General features: G+C 48.0%; 1 protein-coding gene across 1 annotated transcript; it reads left to right on the plus strand.

Annotated features, from left to right (window-relative positions):
- Nucleotides 1-705: 705 nt before the first annotated feature.
- OGFR (opioid growth factor receptor) lies at nt 706-17503 on the plus strand. Its single transcript, XM_033153701.1, has 8 exons — nt 706-850; nt 4821-4868; nt 7076-7138; nt 8414-8495; nt 10447-10525; nt 12218-12284; nt 13574-13722; nt 15438-17503. Exons 2-8 carry the CDS (start codon nt 4848-4850, stop codon nt 17035-17037), a joined length of 2061 nt encoding a protein of 686 aa, XP_033009592.1. The 5' UTR covers nt 706-850; nt 4821-4847; the 3' UTR covers nt 17038-17503.
- Nucleotides 17504-19460: the final 1957 nt, after the last annotated feature.

A 19460-nucleotide genomic window follows, 5' to 3' on the forward strand; every position in this document is an offset into this window, starting at 1 on the left:
CCACTCTTCATTTAAGAAATAATCCCAGAATGGCTATGGATAAGTAACAAAAACATCAGTTTGGTCCCAGTAGATTATATTATCTCCTAGTATTGTGGCCTGAGGCTGCAAATCCTGTGTGTGTATACTGTACTGGGAAGGGAAAGCCGCGCTGAACAGAGCGAAACTCCCTTCCAACGCGGGCTGTTAAAAAAAAAAGCCCCGCCATCCGTACGCATTGAAAATACGCGAGGCGTATATAGGAGGAGGAGTGCGCGGCTAATGCGGTGCCTGCCTCGCCGCCTCGTTTCCCGGTAGACTGGCGCCGTCATTGATAAAAGTCTCCAGTCTGCGCCCGCGTTCCATCGGGCCCCCAACGTTCGGAAGGAGAGCTCGTCGGCCAATGAGAGAGCAGCTCGGGGTGGGGCCACCCGCGGCCGCCCCCGCCTCCTCCTCCTCCCACGTGCCTTTCGCTTTGCATCGCCGCCGCCGCCTCCTCGCCTTTGCCGCCGGTGCAGCGGCTGCATCCGCCTTTCTTTCGGTTTCCTTTCTTGCGCGCGTCCGAGGCCGGTCTTCTCCGGCAAGGATGGCGGAGTGGCGGCGGGGGACGGAGGAGGAGGACCGAGCAGGCGAGGAGGAGGAGGAAGAAGAAGAGGAGGAGGAGGAGGAGGAGGAAGGATTCTGGGAGTACGATTCCACCTGGGAAGAGGAGGAAGAAGGAGAAGAAGAAGGTGGAAGGCAGCTGGAGGGAGGTGTGGGGAGGAAGGACTCGGAGGCGGCTGTAGTAGCAGCCGCTGACAAAGGCGCAGGAATTCAAGAGAAGCCCCAGCCCCACAACAGCCCAGGCTGGTGGTCGTCCTCCGGTAGCCAGGTGAGGGTCTTTGCCGGTGTGTTGGTTGGGGGGGGGTATAAGGTGGTCTTTGATCCCTTCCGGGTCTCCGCAGAGGAGGCGGCAAGAAGGGGGGTGCCGTGCGCGCTTTTATAAATAAGTCCATTTACCGGAGAGGTTGCAGTGCACGATTTCTTTCCCAACATGGTTTTGTGTTTGTGTGTTGTTGTTTTTTGTTGGGGGGGGGGAAGGGGCTCGTTTGCGGCTGTTAGTGTGGGGGGGGCGGCGTGATCGCGAGATAACTGTTACGGTTCGTCTTACGTAACTCGACCCCTCTCTCTCTTCCCTCCCGGGAAAAGAAGGAAACGAAAACGAAAAGCCTTCTTAAACGTCTCCACGGTCAGAAATATTTGAGTAAGTGCCAGCAGGGCACGGGGCGCCAGGTGGGACGCTGCTCCCGTCTTCCTCGGCCTCAAAGGGTTGGGCGCACGTCTTGTTGCAGATCAGTGCATTTGCAAAGGGGTCTTCTTGTCCAGCGTTTCCCAAACCTGCGGGAGATGCAGGAAGTTGGGCGATGGCTAGATACTGTTAAAAAGGTAAAGGTAAAGGGAACCCTGACCATCAGGTCCAGTCGTGTCCGACTCTGGGGTTGCGGCGCTCATCTCGCTCTATAGGCCGAGGGAGCCAGCGTTTGTCCGCAGACAGCTTCCGGGTCATGTGGCCAGCATGATAAAGCCGCTTTCTGGCGAACCAGAGCAGCGCACGGAAACGCCGTTTACCTTCCCGCTGGAGCGGTCCCTATTTATCTACTTGCACTTTGACGTGCTTTCGAACTGCTAGGTGGGCAGGAGCTGGGACCAAGCAACGGGAGCTCACCCCGTGGCAGGGATTCGAACCACCAACCTTCTGATCAGCAAGCCCTAGACTCTGTGGTTTAACCCACAGCGCCACCTGGGTCCCTTAGTTATGATACTGTTATGAAGCGCTTATAATGGTGGTGGGGAGGGTGCAAAGGTGTTTTTAACTGTCCTGTTCCTTCCTCCTAATTGCAGGAACAGCTCAGTAGCTGTTGTCATTTATTTATTTTTCTGCTCTGGGCTAGGGTCGTGGGAAGCTGGTCAATGGAGTTTGGTTCTTGGCTTAACTGGCTTCTTGAACCCATATTCTTCAGTGCCAGGCCTTGCATTGCAGAAGCCTTCTGCTTCAGAATGCGGAAGGTGTGCTGTCACACTTCTGAAAGCTCACGCGTCATTTTTAAAAATATATATAAATTTTAGTATATAGAAAAGTTTTGCCCCGGGAAGAAAGGTTCTAGGCCAGCCGTCTTTTAACTGCTTGGCTAATGCAGCAGTTTATAGAAACATTTTGTGTTTTACTTGAAACCCAAAACATTAACCACCGGTCTAATTTGTTACATTAATGTTTAATGCTGTATTGTGTTTTTAATATTCGATTGGGAGCCGCCCAGAGTGGCTGGGGAAGCCCAACCAGATGGGTGGGGTATAAATAATAAATTATTATTATTACTATTATTATTATTACATTAATATACCACACATCCAGCCAAATTCTTGGGGGCATTCAGATTAAGGTACGGAATAATGATGTACAGTATAATAATAAAAATAATAACGATGATGTGCATTTCACAATAAAACTCTTAAAACCAAAGTTACACTACAAAGCAGAAAACACAGCCCGTAAAACCCAGCAGATGAAACAATTAAGACCATGGTAAAAAAAAAAAAAAAATCTACTAGGCGATAGTTGCATAGCTGTTGATTTTTTTTTTTAAAAAAAGTCTATTTCCTATTTTATGCATTTTCACATGTCACTTTAAAGCTTAACCATAGTTAAAAATAAGCTGTGGTTTAAGGCAAATGGCCAGTTTTTTGTTGCACGCTGCCCAAAACTTTGATTCTGCTGTCGCAGCATTGGCAAGGGAGCAAGTCAAAGGCTGGTGTCATATTAGGTGTGAACCAGCACTCATGGTTTGTTTGGAGAGAAACAAACCATGAGCACTGGGTTACATATGTAAAGTGCGGCCAGCTTTTGGTTTGTTCCCTCCCCAGCTCAACAGGAGCAGGGGAGGAAGAAATGAAAGCACACTGCTCATTCACATTAAACCATGCTTTGTTTTTAACTACACTTTAGTGTGACGTGCAAACAGGGCTTATCCAGCCTTCCTTTTAATAATTCAACTCCCATTGGATATTGAAAGTGGGTAGACATATTCTGTTTCTTCAGCCTAGGGGAAAAGGGAATGAAAGGGCTGCAAGGAAATAAGAACAACAATAAATTTTTTATTTATACCCCACCCATCTGGCTGGGTTTCCCCAGCCACTCTGGGCAGCTCCCAACAGAATATTAAAATCACGATAAAACATCAAACATCTTTAGTTACTTCTCGGTAGTTACTTCTAAAAGTAAGATTGTTGTTTATTTCTTTGACATCTGATGGGAGGGCGTTCCACAGGGCGGGTGCCACTACCGAGAAGGCCCTCTGCCTGGTTCCCTGTAACCTCACATCTCACAGGGAGAGAACCACCAGAAGGCCCTCGGAGCTGGACCCCAGTGTCGGGGCTGAACGATGGGGGTGGAGACGCTCCTTCAGGTATATCTTGCATCTCCCACAACAGAGAAATGGAAACTAATATTTGGTTTTGGTTTTGCTGTGCAACTTGCAAGAAACGAAACTGAAATATAATAGTGCCTGTGTAAGGCACTGTCATATTTCAGTTTCTACGTTTGCACTGATTCTTTGGAAGCAACCTGAGAAGGTCAGGATTGCTGGTGTAGATGCCAAATTTAATACCAATCTGCTTTTGGAGCTTGTCTGCTTTTTGGCTGATTCACCCAGATCAGCTGAGTAGGAGAGTCACCTCCCAGTTCTGTATTCTGTGTTGTTTTTCTTGTTGCTGCTGCTGTCAAAATTAGTGGGGGGGGCACACACAAAAATTACTTGGGAAGCCACATCCGGTTCTCAAACCGGGAGTTAAACATCCCCGTTACTTAATAGAATTACATAATAGAAAGTATTAATAAGCGAACATGAATTAAAAGGGGGGGGGAGGTAGCCATTCCAGATATGAAATTAATCGACTGCCTTTTCATGAAGTTCAAAACTTTCTTTGGTCCAGGATGGGATGTTCTGGGTAAAAAATAATATTATAATTTATTATTTTTTCCCCAGCCACTCTGGGCAGCTCCCAACAGAATATTAAATAATACGGTAGAACATCAAACATTAAAAACTTTCCTAAACAGGGCGGCCTTCAAGTGTCTTCTAAAAGTAAGATAGTTGTTTATTTCCTTGACATCTCACAGAGTGGGCGCCACTACCGAGAAGGCCCTCTGCCTGGTTCCCTGTAACCTCACGGTGAGGGAACCGCCAGAAGGCCCTCAGAGCTGGACTTCAGTGTCCAGGCTGAACGATGGGGGTGGAGATGCTCCTTCAGGTATACTGGACCGTGGAACTCCTTGGCCAGAAAAGCAAATTTCTGCTGTTGGGCAGTTACCAGAACTATTGGATGCAATGCTTGAAAAAAAGGTTCCCATGAAGCTATTTGTTTAGATGCATGAACTGTCATCAAGCAACAAAGAAATATTATTTCTGAGCTATTCCACATACCAATCTTCTTCAACCTGGTGCGTTTCAGATGTTTTGGACTACAGCTCCCATCAGCGCCAGCCAGCAACCAGGGCTGATGTGAGTTGTAGTCCCCAAATCTGGTGGGATTCCAGGTTGGAAAAGACTGCCACAAACCTCACTGATTCTTGTTCAGTTTTCTGATAGTGGTCATAGGAGTTTCACCACCGATATGACTCTCCTTTCTTGACCTTGCAATTCTATGACCGCTTAATATTCCCAGAAATAAAGGAGAACCACAATGAACCAAATGATGAGGTTTTTTTTTGTCAGGTGTTGGCGAAATGCGTTAGTTCTGACTGTTGGTACCAATATCCTAAATGTTTCTAAAACTTTTAAATGTCCTGTTTTTTCTCTCTGCAGGAGTGGCAAAGGCCAAACCTTGGCTCCATGAGCTTTAGAAAATGCAGGGTAGGTGTTTTCTGCCTTTTGAAGAATTGGACTGTATGTCTTCGTCGGTGTTCTCCTGTGGCCTTTGGCTCTTTGACCCGATGCAAGTGAGCAAGACCGATGTTCTTGCTGTTTTCATGCCTTCCTGAGCTGAAGGACCACTTTTGAGCTGCAAAGAATCTAAACTATAAACCCTGAAGTAGCTTATTGGGCCCAGTAGCTACCAATTAGTTTCCGGGCTCAATTGGAAGTATAGTTGCTTTGTAAACTTATGTACTGTAGAGGAGAGTGGTGCAAAACCTGCACTTATCCCTTTAATAAGCAGGCACCATGGACCTGCTCCTGCAGCATGTGTTCGTGTGAATGTTATCGCCCTTCCCGTTCTTGGGGTGCCTCTTCTCGCCACGTTAGTCCAGTGCAAGGGTAGAGGAGCTTCAACACTGAGCAGCAAATGTCTCTCTTGTCTGGCCCTTGGAACTGTCCCCAGGCCATACTTGTCACTGGCCCTGCATCCCACCCCATATGTTTTTGCCTGGCTGGAACTTGTCCTCCTTGAACTCTACTAATGCCTCTTGGCATGGGGGAGAGAGAGGGGTGCGTGTGTGCAGACACACAGAGAAACTAACCTGCTGCCCAAGGATCAAATTTACATTTCCTGTTCCGCTCACTTGGACTTGGAAGGGACCCTTGGGTTCATCTAGTCCAGGGTTTCCCAAACTTGGGCCTCCAGCTGTTTTTGGACTACATTTCCCATCATCCCTGGCCACTGGTCCTGCTAGCTAGGGATGATGGGAGTTGTAGTCCAAAAGCAGCTGGAGATCCAAGTTTGGCAAACCCTGATCCAGTTGAACTTCCTACAATGCAACAATAGGCAGCTGTCACAAATGGGGATCGAACCTGCGACCTTGACATTATCAGCACCACGCTCTGTCCAGCTGAGCTATGGCCCTCAGAAGGTTGCACAGAAGGCAATGTGGCCCTCGGCCAAGAAGCACTCCCAGGGCATGGCTTCCCGTAAAAATAACACTTGAGAGTATGATGGGAGTGAACCAATAAACCATTTGACATGCAGTGATTCAGCTACCCTGATGGAGGTTTCACTCTTCATGGGACCGGACTGCTTGTTCCGTGATGTGGGATACTAAAAATAATGCCTGTGGCAAAGCAGCCATGTGCTCAGTAAAGGCATGTGGCAGGTTGGTGCCAGCTAGCTGTAACCCCCGTGTCGAAGCACGCCAATCACATTCTCTCCCCATGACATCCACGTCACTAGGGCTGTGCACCGGATTCAGCCCCACCCTGAGCCGGATCAGGCCTATACAGAGGGAGTTGGGCGAGTCAGGATCAGACAGCCATGGGTTGCTGTGGGTCGGGTTGGAGGGCCCAGAGCATTCCGTGGCTGTTGGGTAGCAGACCATAAAAGCCCAGGGAAAAATCCGAGGGCCAGACCCAATTTCCTGCCTGCCTTGCACTCTCCTTCCAGCTTGATGACTCCCTGCCTTGGATCACCCCCTCTGCTCAACAACTGTTAATAATAATAATAATAATAATAATAATAATAATAATAATAATAATAATATTTATACCCCACCCATCTGGCTGGATTTCCCCAGCTACTTGGTTGAGGTGAGCGAGGAATTCTGAAGCATGCAGGTGATGCAATGCAAACAGCTTTTATTTGGGGACACCCCTTCCCAACCAAGATTGATCACCCTGCTCGGCGCAACTTAACTTGGGGCCGTATCTGGGGCAGGGTGATGGTTCCCAGAGCAGGGTGGATGTGTGGGGTTGTGCAGAACCCCATAGGCCTTCTGATTTCAAGGTTCTGCTGATTTAAGAATATCAAGAGTATGAGAGATTATGTGGCAAGCCGGCATGGTCCGCTAAACATGAGCACCGCATCTAAAATAGATTTTCATAGAATTCTAGAGTTTCAAGGGGCCCTGAGGATCATCTATAGTCCAACCCCCTTACAATGCAGGAATATCTAGCTGTCCCATACAGGGATCGAACCTGCAACCTTGGTGGTTTCAGCACCACGCTGTTAGCAGCTGAGCTATCCAGGCTTCTCTGGAATTTTGCTCCTTTGGATCTAAGTAACTTTGCAATTTGCATTATCAATATGGAACGACTATATTTTCTGTTTGTGGTGGTCTGGAGGTTTTTTTTTTAATAGGGATAATTCAGCTTCACAGCCCCTCCCTTAACTCTCGTCGTCCCCCCCTTAGAACGCAGCTGGTCGCAACTGGATGGCAGCAAAAGATATGCAGAAATACAGGCAACATTATCCGGTAAGAGTGTGTTGATCATCATCATTCATGACAAGATGTGCTGGTCCCAAGGGTAATCCACGAAGCGAGGTCCGGTCCGGGGTCCAAAGAGTCAGCGAGGAGTCAGTCCGGCAAGGCCAGGGCAGGAAACCAGACAAGGTCAGGAACACTATCACAGGCAGAACTTGGAAAACAGCAATGTTGCTCCTGCAACCTGGGGAGGGGTCCGACAGCCTTTTATCTCTGACGAGGTAATGGCCAGTCCTGATCCCCCGACAACTCACCACCCTGTCTCGCCCGAAGGCAAGCACTCCTCCTGCGAGTACTCGGGTCTCCTTCTCTCAGACCTGAGTCTGCAGCTTGGGGGACACCGGTGGGTTACTAGACCCAGGGGCCGCCTCAGCCTCTCCTGACCCAGCCGGTAGTGGAACAGCTGTCAGTGATGACCCAGCTGACGGCAACAAGGTATTCCCCGCATCTGGAGCCGGGACAGGATTAGGCCCCTGGCTCGGCCCAGCTGGCCCTTGTTGCAGGGGAACCTGCGCAGACGGAGGCTGCCAGTGTGGTGTAGTGGTTCAGAGCGGTGGACTCGTAATCTGGTGAACCGGGTTCGCGTCCCCGCTCCTCCACACATGCAGCTGCTGGGCGACCTTGGGCTAGTCACACTTCTTTGAAGTCTCTCAGCCCCACTCGCCTCACAGAGTGTTTGTTGTGGGGGAGGAAGGGAAAGGAGAATGTGAGCCGCTTTGAGACTCCTTCGGGTAGTGATAAAGCGGGATATCAAATCCAAACTCTTCTCTTCAGCATCAGGCTCCAGACTTGGTTCAGATGATGTCTGAGGCAGAGGATTTGGTGCAGACTGAGACTCCTCTGGTTCTGAGTCCGAGTCCCAGGCCATCACACAAGAGACCGCTAGCTGGCTGTGTCATTCATTTATTGTACGCCGATCTTGTCTGTAAGCCCCCAATGATCCACATAACTAAGATCTGAATGGCGTTTTAACTTAGAAAGGAAACCTCCCAATCAGGGGTAGCCAACCGGGTGCTCTCCAGATGTTGGACTCCCAAGTCCCGTCAGCCCCGGTCAGCATCATGCCCATGGTCAGGAGTGGTGGGGAGCGCCTCTCCAGCAAAGAAATCATTGGTTTCAAAAAAGAAAAGCGGCGTGGCACACAACAGGTGGTCTGAGTGCAGTGTGTAGTCAGGATTTTCCAGGAGATGCCTGGGGTAGCTCAGTGATAGATCACCCACATCCTCCGCTGATACTTCTTCCTTCCTTCCTTCTTTCCTTCCTCAGGGTTTGGAAGAAACTGAAATGAGAGAGGAGAAAATGTGGAATTTGAGGTTTTACAAAAACGAGATGAGTTTTCAGCCTAATGGTATGGCTTTCGATATTATTCTCTCTCTTCCCCAAGGCAAATGTTAGCTCTTGCAAGGTTGCTCCTCCCCCCCCCCCCCCGGCCCTTGACAGGGGAGTGAATTGTATTTGGTTTTAAACGCTGTTTATTTACGCCTCTTCCCTCCCTACAGAAATTATTGAAGGCCTGTATATATTTCCTACAGCTGTTCCCCCTGGAAGGCAAAATTAAATCTGTAAAAGGGAACCCGTTGCATTCTGCTGTTGCAAGGAGCAGGTTTCACTCTCTCTTTTTCCGGGGCAAGAGGCCTCTCTCTCTCCCGCAAGTGTTTATGAATTCTTCCTCACAATACACCAGGATAGGTTAGCCATGCAGTGATTCCTACAGCCCCTGAGTGGTGGGGGTTGCCTGGGAAATCCACGAGGCTTGGAACACTGGAAGTTGCGTTGTATCAAGTCAGGCCATTGGCACATCTAACTTAGTATTGCCTACGCCGAGGTTGGAAGTTCAATCCTCGTATGGGACATATTCCTGCATTTCAGGGGGTTGGACTAGATGATCCTCGGTACCCTTCCAACTCCTTTCCTGAAGCCTCCCGTCAACTGGCATTCAGAGACACATGACCACCAACTGTGGAAGATGTCAATAAGCAGCTATTTTACTTTTAAAAGACAACTGAAGGCGGCCCTGTTTAGGGAAGTTTTTAATGCTTGGTGCTGCACTGTATTTTAATATTCAGTTGGAAGCCACCCAGAGTGGCTGGGGAAACCCAGCCAGATGGGCGGGGTATAAATAATAAGTTATTATTATTGTTATTATTATTATTGCTAGCTCTGTCCTCCATAATTTTGTCTAATCCTCTTTTCACGACACCCAAGTCAGTGGCCATCGCTGCCTCTTGTAGCAGTCAAAACAAAATAAAAAAAAAAAAAAAATCCTTCCAGTAGCACCGTAGAGACCAACTAAGTTTGTTCTTATTATAAGCTTTTGTGTGCATGCACGAAAGCTCATACCAAGAACAAACTTAGTTTGTCTCTAAGGTGCTACTGGAAGGATTATTTTTTATTTTTTTATTTTTTACTATGGCAGACCAACACGGCTACCTACCTGTATCTTGTAGCAGTGAATAGTTCATGCACTGTGTGAAGAAGCTGTTTTGCCCATTCTGAATCTCCCTCTCTCCAGTGTCAAAAGGACGCGGGTGGCGCTGTGGTCTAAACCACTGAGCCTCTTGGGCTTGCCGATCAGAAGGTCGGTGGTTCTTCGAATCGCTGCAACAAAGTGAGCTCCCGTTGCTCTGTCCCAGCTCCTGCCAACCTAGCAGTTCAAAAGCGTGCCAGTGCAGGTAGATAAATAGGTACCGCTGTGGCAGGAAGTTAAACGGTGTTTCTGTGTGCTCTGGCACTTGTCACGGTCCTCCGTGCACCAGAAGCGGTTTAGTCATGCTGGCCACATGACCAGGAAAGCTGTCTGTGGACAAACGCCGGCTCCCTCAGCCTGAAAGCGAGATGAGCACTACAACCCCATAGTCGCCTATGACTGGACCTAAATGTCCAGGGGCTGTTTACCTTTTTACCCGGGCATTTGGTGGCTACAGAATACTGTTCCTGGCATCCATCTGTCAGGAATGCTTTGATGGTGTTTCCTGCTTGGCAGGGGGTTGGACTGGATGGCCCTTGTGGTCTCTTCCAACTCTAGGATTCTTCTATGATTCTATCCCCAAGATTGCTGGTTGTTATATAACTGCAACTGACTTTAGATGCCTTTAATTGTTTTTGTAATGTTTTAGCTGTTTTTGAACATTCTGCTTGCGTTTTGTTTTGAATTGGGTATCTGTTTGCCACCCTGGGCATCTTCGGGAGTCAGGGTGGTGTATAAATCCAATTAATAAGAATAACAGAGTGGGGGAATCTCTCCATTTACATGCTGTGCTTAATTTTAGACACTTCTTACGTTTTTCATCCTCTTCTAGGCCTCCTTATTGAAGATCTCCTTGAGATGTGGCAAAATGACTATGTAACTCTGGAAGAAAACCATTCATATATCCAGTGGTAAATGGTTCCTGTTAGATATTCTAATGGCACATGGGGAGGGGGGAGAGTGCTGTAGGCTTTTTTCTGTATTTGGACATTCCTGTTCTTTCCTTTCCCCTTCTCCTCTTCTTTGGAGGCTCTCCAAAATCTGAGCCAGAGCATCTTCCAGAGGGGCTGTAACACACTTCCTTTGGGCGGGACTGCAATGAAAAACAAGGTTATTTCCACCAAATATTGTTACTAGTGAATTGCAGCTTGCCTTCTAGAAACATAGACGTGTTCTGGGCTACCACTGTTCGTGCCCTCACTGACCAATGAGAGTAACGTTAAAAAGCATCACAGCCCCTGTGCTGTATTCATACTCGAGGTTTTGATGGCTGATGCAAAGCTCTCCCCCAGTTATTTGTTAAACAAAATGCTTGGGGTGTGTGGCACTCACACAAGTGCCTCGCGTGTCGGTCTAAGGGTTTGGGTAGGACGCTCTGGCAAGATGTGAGCAGGTCCTAGGCAGTTTGGGGCTTTATATACTTTATGTAAGGGACGCGGGTGGCGCTGTGGGTTAAACCACAGAGCCTAGGGCTTGCCGATCAGAAGGTTGGCGGTTCGAATCCCCGCGAACGGGGTGAGCTCCCGTTGCTCAGTCCCTGCTCCTGCCAACCTAGCAGTTCCAAAGCACGTCAAAGTGCAAGTACAGTATATTCTGGCGTATAAGACTACTTTTTAATCCAGGAAAATCTTCTCAAAAGTCGGGGGTCGTTTTATATGCCGGGTGGAAAATCTGTGGTCGAGTATATCTCAAACTCTATATTTTAACTGGAAAAGTTGGGGGTCGTCTTATATGCCCATTCGTCTTATACGCCGGAATATATGGTAGATAAAGAGGTACCGCTCCGGCTCCCTCGGCCAATAGAGCGAGATGAGCGCCACAACCCCAGAGTCATCCGCGACTGTGACCTAATGGTCAGGGGTCCCTTTACCTTTATACCAGAAGTAAAAATCTTAAACCAGTTGTCTGCCAGTCGCTATCCCTTTAATAGTGTGTTCTTCTCTCAAGCCTAACTTTGGGGGTTAGTGGGTACTAGGGAAGGCCTCTGAAGCCACCTGTGCACCTCCGGGCACCATGTTGCAGACCTCTGTTTTAATGTGTAGCCATCTTTCTGAAGTCTTGAAGATGTGGGTCATATCTAAATAAACTGACCCATTTTCAGGCTTAATCAGGGTCTCTTGGGCATTTCTACAGAAGTTAAGGTTTCGGTGCAATGCAGAAGAATCCTCTCAGCTCTGTCGCACTCGTGGCAGTTGGTAAAAAATTGTGAGTCCAGGGGCATAATTGTCTCTTCTAAAATGGCTGCTTCCGGAAGTTGCTCATCAGGCGAGGCAGAACCTCTACCCTCGCTTCCGAACAAGTGGGGTCCCTGTTGCTTACCAGAAGGGATGAGGGCACAAGGAGGTCAGCGCATTGCAACTGCACCAGTGGAAACAATCTGATGCTCCTGCCAGCGTGTTTGCACCCCATCAACCTTTCTGCTGCAGCGGCCCACCTTCCAGGAAGTTGGGCAGCGGCAGTGGGAGTTGGGGTCCAACAACATCTTGAGGGGCACCATGCTGGATTCTGTGCCTCTCAGCAGTCGGGGTGCCCTGCCTGCTTCTGGGCTAAATTCTTGTTTTCTTTGCAGGCTTGATTCCCCTCTTTGTTTGACTTCCTTCCAGGTTATTTCCTTTGCGTGAGCCAGGAAGGAACTGGCGTGCACGGCTTCTCACCTGTCAAGAGATCCAGGTAGGAGGGCTCTTGCCCTTTAAAGATTGGCTTTAAAACCACAGGTATGGGGAAATGGATTCTGAGTTCCCTGCCCTCTTTTTACACCCATTTATGAAATAATAGCAACTCTGACTGTAGTGACTTTGGCGCTTTGTTTTTTTTTTTTTAAATAAAAATTTATTGGTGTTTCCACATAAAAATCACAGAAATAACAAATAAAAAACAACAGATAAAAACATTCAATCAACATATAAAACAAATACAGTAAACAATACTAATAACAATAAAATAAAAACTAATACATACCTGAACAACACAGAAACACAGGAATCTATTAATTAATTTCTTATTTTGAATCTTATTTAGGGGGACTTCCCCCGTTCTCTCTTCTGCGTTCAATTTCTAATCTACTTTAGTAACTTTGTAACTAATTTAACAATCATTCACCATACTTAATCTTCAAATAAACATCTTATACAACTTATATCATTCAACTTACTATTATCACATAAAATCATATTTCAAATCTTAACTTTTTATAACCTTTTTTTCTCTTAACTTAGTAAAACTGTTGCTATTATTACTTCTAATTCCTACCTTAATAATATTATAATCAAAACTTTGGCACTTTGACTGCTGGAGCCCATAAGACCTGTGTCTCGATTTCCCCACTTCCACGCTAGCACCAGTCACCAAACCATAGCTGTCAACTTTCCCTTTTTTGCGGGAAATTCCCTTATTCCAGTGCCGTTTCCCACTGCAAAAAAAGGGAAGGTTGACAGCTATGGCCGTTTCCCAATGCAAAAAAAGGTAGGTTGATAGCTATACACCAAACCCAGGAATTCGCAGGTGTCTTCCCTCTAGCTTTCAGTCGGAGGATGGAGATGTGCCTCTGGTTCCCCCAGTGAGGTGAACCTGCATTGCTAGCTATCAGGACTGAAGGGAGTTATAGCCCACAATCTATGGAGGGCACCACAATGAAAGGTGTTGAGTTGCTCCTTGATGGAACACTTTGGTCATCTTCTAAACTTGCCGCTGTTGTTTCGTTTTGTAAAATGTTTGTATATAACTGTTCATACAGCATCTCGCAACAGGTTGCATAGGTCAAAAATTTCGCCCACAAAATCAAGCAGTAAAATAGTACCATATAAGCTAAAATGTTTAAACATAGTGCTTAATTTTTTAAAAAAAAAATGTTTCACAATATATTTATACCTCCGGATTGTAATAAAAACCTCAAAGCGGTTTTCGAGTAGAATGAAACAATAAAGTCATCAGTTTTGTGTCTTGCCCGTTGGGCATTTCAGGCCTTCAAGAAATCGGAGGAAGTCATGGCGAGGTTCGTCCGGGCTTACAAGCTCATGCTGGACTTCTACGGAATCGAGCTGCTAAATGAGAAAACGGGTGAATTGGGGCGAGCAAAGAACTGGCAAGAGAGGTTCGAGAACCTCAACCGGTGAGTTGCTTTGCTAGACATAAAGGTAAAGGACCCCTGACTGTTAGTTCCAGTCGCGGACGACTCTAGGGTTGTGGCACTCATCTCGTATTGGCCGAGGGAGCCGGCATACAGCTTCCGGGTCATGTGGCCAGCATGACAATGCCGCTTCTGGCGAACCAGAGCAGCGCACAGAAACACCGTTTACCTTCCCGCCAGAGCGGTACCTATTTATCTACTTGCACTTTGACGTGCTTTCGAACTGCTAGGTTGGCAGGAGTTGCTAGACATACTTGTGCATAAAAGTCAGCAAGTGGCCTGCACGGCAGTCCCTTGGCTACCGCAGTCATCAAATGTGACTGAAGCTGAGTGAAGCTTGCTTTGTGCTGTGCTTGCATAGAAAGAGCTATTCTGTAGTAGTCTCAAGAACATCAGGAGAGCCCTCTGGATCAAGCCAACGGCTCATTTGGTGCCACATCCTCTTCCCACAAAGGCCAACCAGATGCACATGGGAAGCTCGAAAGCAAGACACAAGTGCGACACTTCTCTCTCTGTTTGTAATTCTCTCCCCGCTTGTGATTCGCAGCAGCTGGCATTCAGAAGCCTTACTGCCTCTGACAAAACATAACCATCACGGCCGGTAGCCATCAATACCCGAATGCTCTGTGAGATGATGGGCTGTGCTAGGATCCATGGATTTTGCAGGGGGTTTGTGAGTGAACTCGGGTCGTTCTCCACCTCCAGTTCTTGGTCTGGGATCCTGCATGGGAACACCAGCTAATAAAGCTGAGGGGTGCTTGATAGGCTGAGTGCCATCAAGGCAAAACCCCTCTGCCAACCAGAGTTTCTGCATAAAAGCATAATAATAAGAATTTTATTATTTGTGCACCGCCCATCTGGCTGGGTTGCTCCAGATGCGCTGGGCGGCTTCCATCCAATATAAAAGCATAATAAAACATCAAACGCTGAAAATTTCCCTATACAGTGGTACCCCGCTAGACGAATGCCTCGCTAGATGAAAAACTCGCTAGACAAAAGCATTCGTCTAGCGGGAGGCAGCCCCGCTAGACGAAAAAGTCTATGGGGCTGCCTCGCAAGACGAAAAATTTCGTCTTTTTTTTTTTCGTTTTGCGGAGCGCGGCTCCCATTGCCGCTCCGCAAGACGAAAACCCCGCTAGACGAAAATTTTCGCGGGACGAATTATTTTCGTCTAGCGGGGTACCACTGTACAAGGCTGCCTTCAGATGTCTTCTGAAAGTCAGATACAGTCATGCCTTGGAAGTTGAACGGAATCCGTTCCAGAAGTCCATTCGACTTCCAAAATGTCCAAAAACCCAAGCACAGCTTCTGATTGGCTACAGGAAGCTCCTGCAGCCAATCAGAAGCCTCGTCGGACGTTTGGCTTCCTAAAGAACGTTCGAAAATTGGAACAGTCACTTCCGCTTTTTCGATCATTCAGGAGCCAAAACATTCAAGAACTAGGCTGTTTGACTTCCAAGGTATGGCTGTAGCTGTTAATCTCCTTGACATCTGACGGGAGGGCATTCCATAGGGAGAGCGCCACTACCAAGAAGGCCCTCTGCTTGGTTCCCTGTAACTTCACTTCTTGCAAGTTCCGTTCCAAAAAGTAAGTGGGAACGTCCTTCGTAGGATATTCGGATAGCAGCACCCTTCCGTGCTAGTTGTTTGCCCTCACAACGGGAGACTTACTTCGCCTTCTTTCTTCCCCCTTTCAGGTTCAGCCACAATAATTTGCGGATCACTCGCATCCTGAAGTGCTTGGGGGAGTTGGGCTACGAAAAATACCAGATGCACCTGGTGAAGTTCTTCCTGACGCAGATCCTGGTCCACCAGGAGCTCCCGCGGGTGCTGAGAAGTGCCTTGGACTACTTTGTGTTCACTGTCCGGAACAAGCGGCGGCGGCAGGAGCTGTTGCATTTTGCATGGCGGCACTTCACGCCCAAGCGGGATTTTGTCTGGGGCCCGCACAGGAAGCTCCGGCGATTCAAACCCCGGTCCCCAGAATTCCTGAACAGCGAGCGGCTCGAGGGGGAGCAGGATGAGGATGGAGAGGAGGCTGCAGGAAAGAGTGAAGTCGAGCAGCAGCATAAAACGTGCCAGAGACTTGAGGAAGAGCCTGCTAGGAGGGAGAGTGTGGAAAACGATCAGGACGAGCTGATGGACAAGACAGGCACCGTTTGCCCTGCTATAGACCAAACAACCAGTAATCTGATTGTTCAGCCTGTGTCCAAAAGTAATGCTGAACTGGGGTTTTCATCTAGTGACTCTGTCCCTAGCAAAGATAGCGAGGGAGAGCCTTCCTCTGTGATCTGTGGCGATGGATCGCGGGCCGGAGATGCTCCGGGACCCCAAACGAGTCCCGCAGGTGAACACGAAGCTTCAGGTAAGATGAATCAACGTGGGCTTGCAACAGCAGAGGAAGTCAAGGCAGAGAAGGATGGCGGGAAAGAAGACTCAGCGGTTTCTCCGTTTGTCCAAACGGGAAGGCAGGATCTTGCGGAGGAGGGCGAGAGGAAAGATGGAGCGCCAGGTTCTTCGTCTCCCCAGCTGGAAAAGCAGGATCCCGCCGGCGAGGGTGAGAACGGAGCGTCCGGTGAAAGTCCGAAGGAATGCAAGAAGAGGAAGCTGGAGATGGGCAGGTTGAGCGAGGAAAGCGTCGGGGTGGTGAAAAGCCCCACCGACATTGAGAAGATCTCTGCCAACCTCGGAGAGGTTGTGATTGGTCAGAAGGGGATCGATGGCCTTCCGTTCACGGAGGAGAAGGCCAGCCCTTTGCCGCCTCGAGGAGGTGATATGGATGGTAGATACATGAAGGAGACGGAAGCCACTGACGCAGTGAGAAAAAGACGGAAAGTTGAGATGGCATCGGAAGGCGGTGCCTCAGGGACACCCGCAGAGGCGGGCATCGAGGTGGCATCCTCTGAGAGCCAGATAAACTCCGCCAGCACCGAGAGGACGGATGGAGCCTGCCATGATGCAACAGAAACAATTGGCAATGCTCCTACAAACAGCGACTGTAGTTCGCCGGGTGTGGATTTATTGGTTAATTCCAAAACTAACGCCGAGTCGAGCCTTTCGCCAGACAGCTGTGTGCCAGCCCAGTCTGGCGAGCAAGGAACTACCTCCGCCGTGGAAGGCAACAGATTGCAGGCCAGCGAAATTCTGCCATTCAGTGAAAAGAAGGATGTGGGTGACGAAAGCCCAAGACAGGAAGAGGGGGGCATTGAAGGAAAGGCAGAAGCAGAGGCAGATAGGAATGAAACACCTGAAACAGTGGAGAGGGTGAATTCTGTATCAGGGCCAGAAGCAGAATAGCTGGATAAAAGTGAGGGGGTTCCACTGATTCTGGAGGCTGTTAAAAGGACATACCCTTTTACAAGTTGATCAGAACAGCACCAGTCCACTGCCTGTGTGTGTGTGTGTGTGTGTGTGTGTGTGTGTGTGTGTTTTGGTTCCTCTTTTTTTGTATACTTTGTTATGAAGCCCAAAACCTCTAAATGGGTTGTTCTCACTGGGGACAGACAAAAAAGGCTTCCTGATTAAACTCCCCCAATTGTTGACTTGCATACTTGGATCTTCTGAATTCTAAAACAATGTATATGGGTTTTCTCCTTTGCTTTATAAATGATTCCAAATAGCTCTGGTTTCGAAACGGAAATCATTTTTTGAGCAAGTAAATGCCAATTTGTGGGCAAATTTTCCAGTATTTACTAGAAGGTCCGAAAGGAACATATTTGTTAAATTAATGTTGCTTTGTTAAAATAAAAGTTCCTAACTTCTAGTTAAGAGCTTCTAGTTTATTTTCTTCATCATTAAACTGGGCACGTTTGAGAATGAGGCCTAAGCTAAACAATCTTGCAAAGGTCTCTTGGGAGAAGAATGTTTTGAGGCATCTGATTTCATGTTCTCAAATGTAGAGAAGTAAGTATGGGACACGGGTGGCGCTGTGGTCTAAACCACTGAGCCTAGGGCTTGCCGATCGGAAGGTCGGCAGTTCGAATCCCCGCGACGGGGTGAGCTCCCGTTGCTTAGTCCCTGGTCCTGCCAACCTAGCAGTTCGAAAGCACGTCAAAAAGCGCAAGTAGATAAATAGGTACCGCTCCAGTGGGAAGTTAAACAGTGTTTCCGTGTGGTGCTCTGATTCGCCAGAAGCAGCTTAGCCATGCTGGCCACATGACCCAGAAGCCACAACGCCGGCTCCCTCAGCCAATAAAGTGAGATGAGCGCCGCAACCCCAGAGTCGCCTGCGACTGGACCTAATGGTCAGGGGTCCCTTTACCTTTACGTTTAAGGAACAACAGTTGTTTTCTTCCATATACTCCCCATAGACTTTGGTTTATGGACAAGTTAAAGAACACATATCTCAAAACCGATCCTTGGAGGGCTACACTTTCTACATCTCTATTGGAAGAACTGTTCATTTATTCTCACTCTCTGCTTCCTGCTACTTAAACCATTTATCCATATGAGGAGAGTCTAAAGTGAGACGGAACTTGGGGGGGGGGGTCTCTAGTGACTGGCGTCGCCCCTCAATGCAACTGAAGGCTTCTTTGTGACATTCCTATACTGCACCATCAACCAAGGCCTCCGGGTGGTTTTCAGACTTATAATTCAAAACATGCAAATGAATGCAGTCAAAACCTCATCGCAATCTCAATACAATATAGAATAAAAGCCAGCACACGGCAGCGTAAGTGCAATATAAAACCAGTGATTGCCTCCAATCATCTTAAAATGCACTAAAAGCTTTCAAATACAGTCTTGAAAATACAAAGGTCTTCTTTGTGCCAAAAGGACCATAAGATAGGTGGCACCAGATGAACCTCTCTAGCGTGTCTGCCTTGCAATAGGAGAAATCTTAGAGGTGGCCTCGCATGAAGGTCTTTGGGACCAGGCAGGAATATTCAGGAAGGCATAATCCTTCAGATAACCTCACTGCAACCTGCATAGGTTTTAAAGCCTGATGGGGGACCCAGTGACCCTCCAGTTGTCGGTGGGCTGACAACTCCCACCAGCCCCACCTAGAATGTCCAATGGTTTGGGACAATAGGAAAGTCCACAGGTCCAGCAATCCAGGTGTAAAGTTTAAGACAAACACTTTGAATTGGGCATGAAAAGGGACTGGAAGCTAGTGCAGATGACCAAGCGGTGGTGTGATGCCTGCCCTGCCCTGGACCAGCTGAAGTCTCCAGACTACGTAGAACAGGTAGTTCTCCAACCAGGAGGTTACCAGAGCCTGGATAACTCACAAGTGTGTCTCTGACCTGATAAGGCTCTGAACGCACACTGCTGGACCTAAGCATCCCCATCCCAAAATTGCACACCTGCCAGTGTGGTGTAGTGGTTAAGAGCGGTAGACTCATAATCTGGTGAACCAGGTTCGCGTCTCCACTCCTCCACATGCAGCTGCTGGGTGACCTTGGGCTAGTCACACTTCTTTGAAGTTTCTCAGCCCCACTCACCTCACAGAGTGTTTGTTGTGGGGGAGGAAGGGAAAGGAGAATGTGAGCCGCTTTGAGACTCCTTCGGGTAGTGATAAAGCGGGATATCAAATCCAAACTCTTCTTCTTCTCACAATTTTTCCAGGGTGCTGCAGCTGTGAAAAAGTCAAATGCCTTGCTAATTGTCATCTTTAGGAAAGCGAATGAAAATAAAATGCTAGTATCGTAATGGCATTATGGTGCAGAAGCGTCTGGAATACTGTGTACAGTTTGGTTGCCTCAAAAAGTGGTTTCACA

Source organism: Lacerta agilis, chromosome 6 (genome assembly GCF_009819535.1).
Source record: "Lacerta agilis isolate rLacAgi1 chromosome 6, rLacAgi1.pri, whole genome shotgun sequence".
Lineage (NCBI taxonomy): Eukaryota > Metazoa > Chordata > Lepidosauria > Squamata > Lacertidae > Lacerta > Lacerta agilis.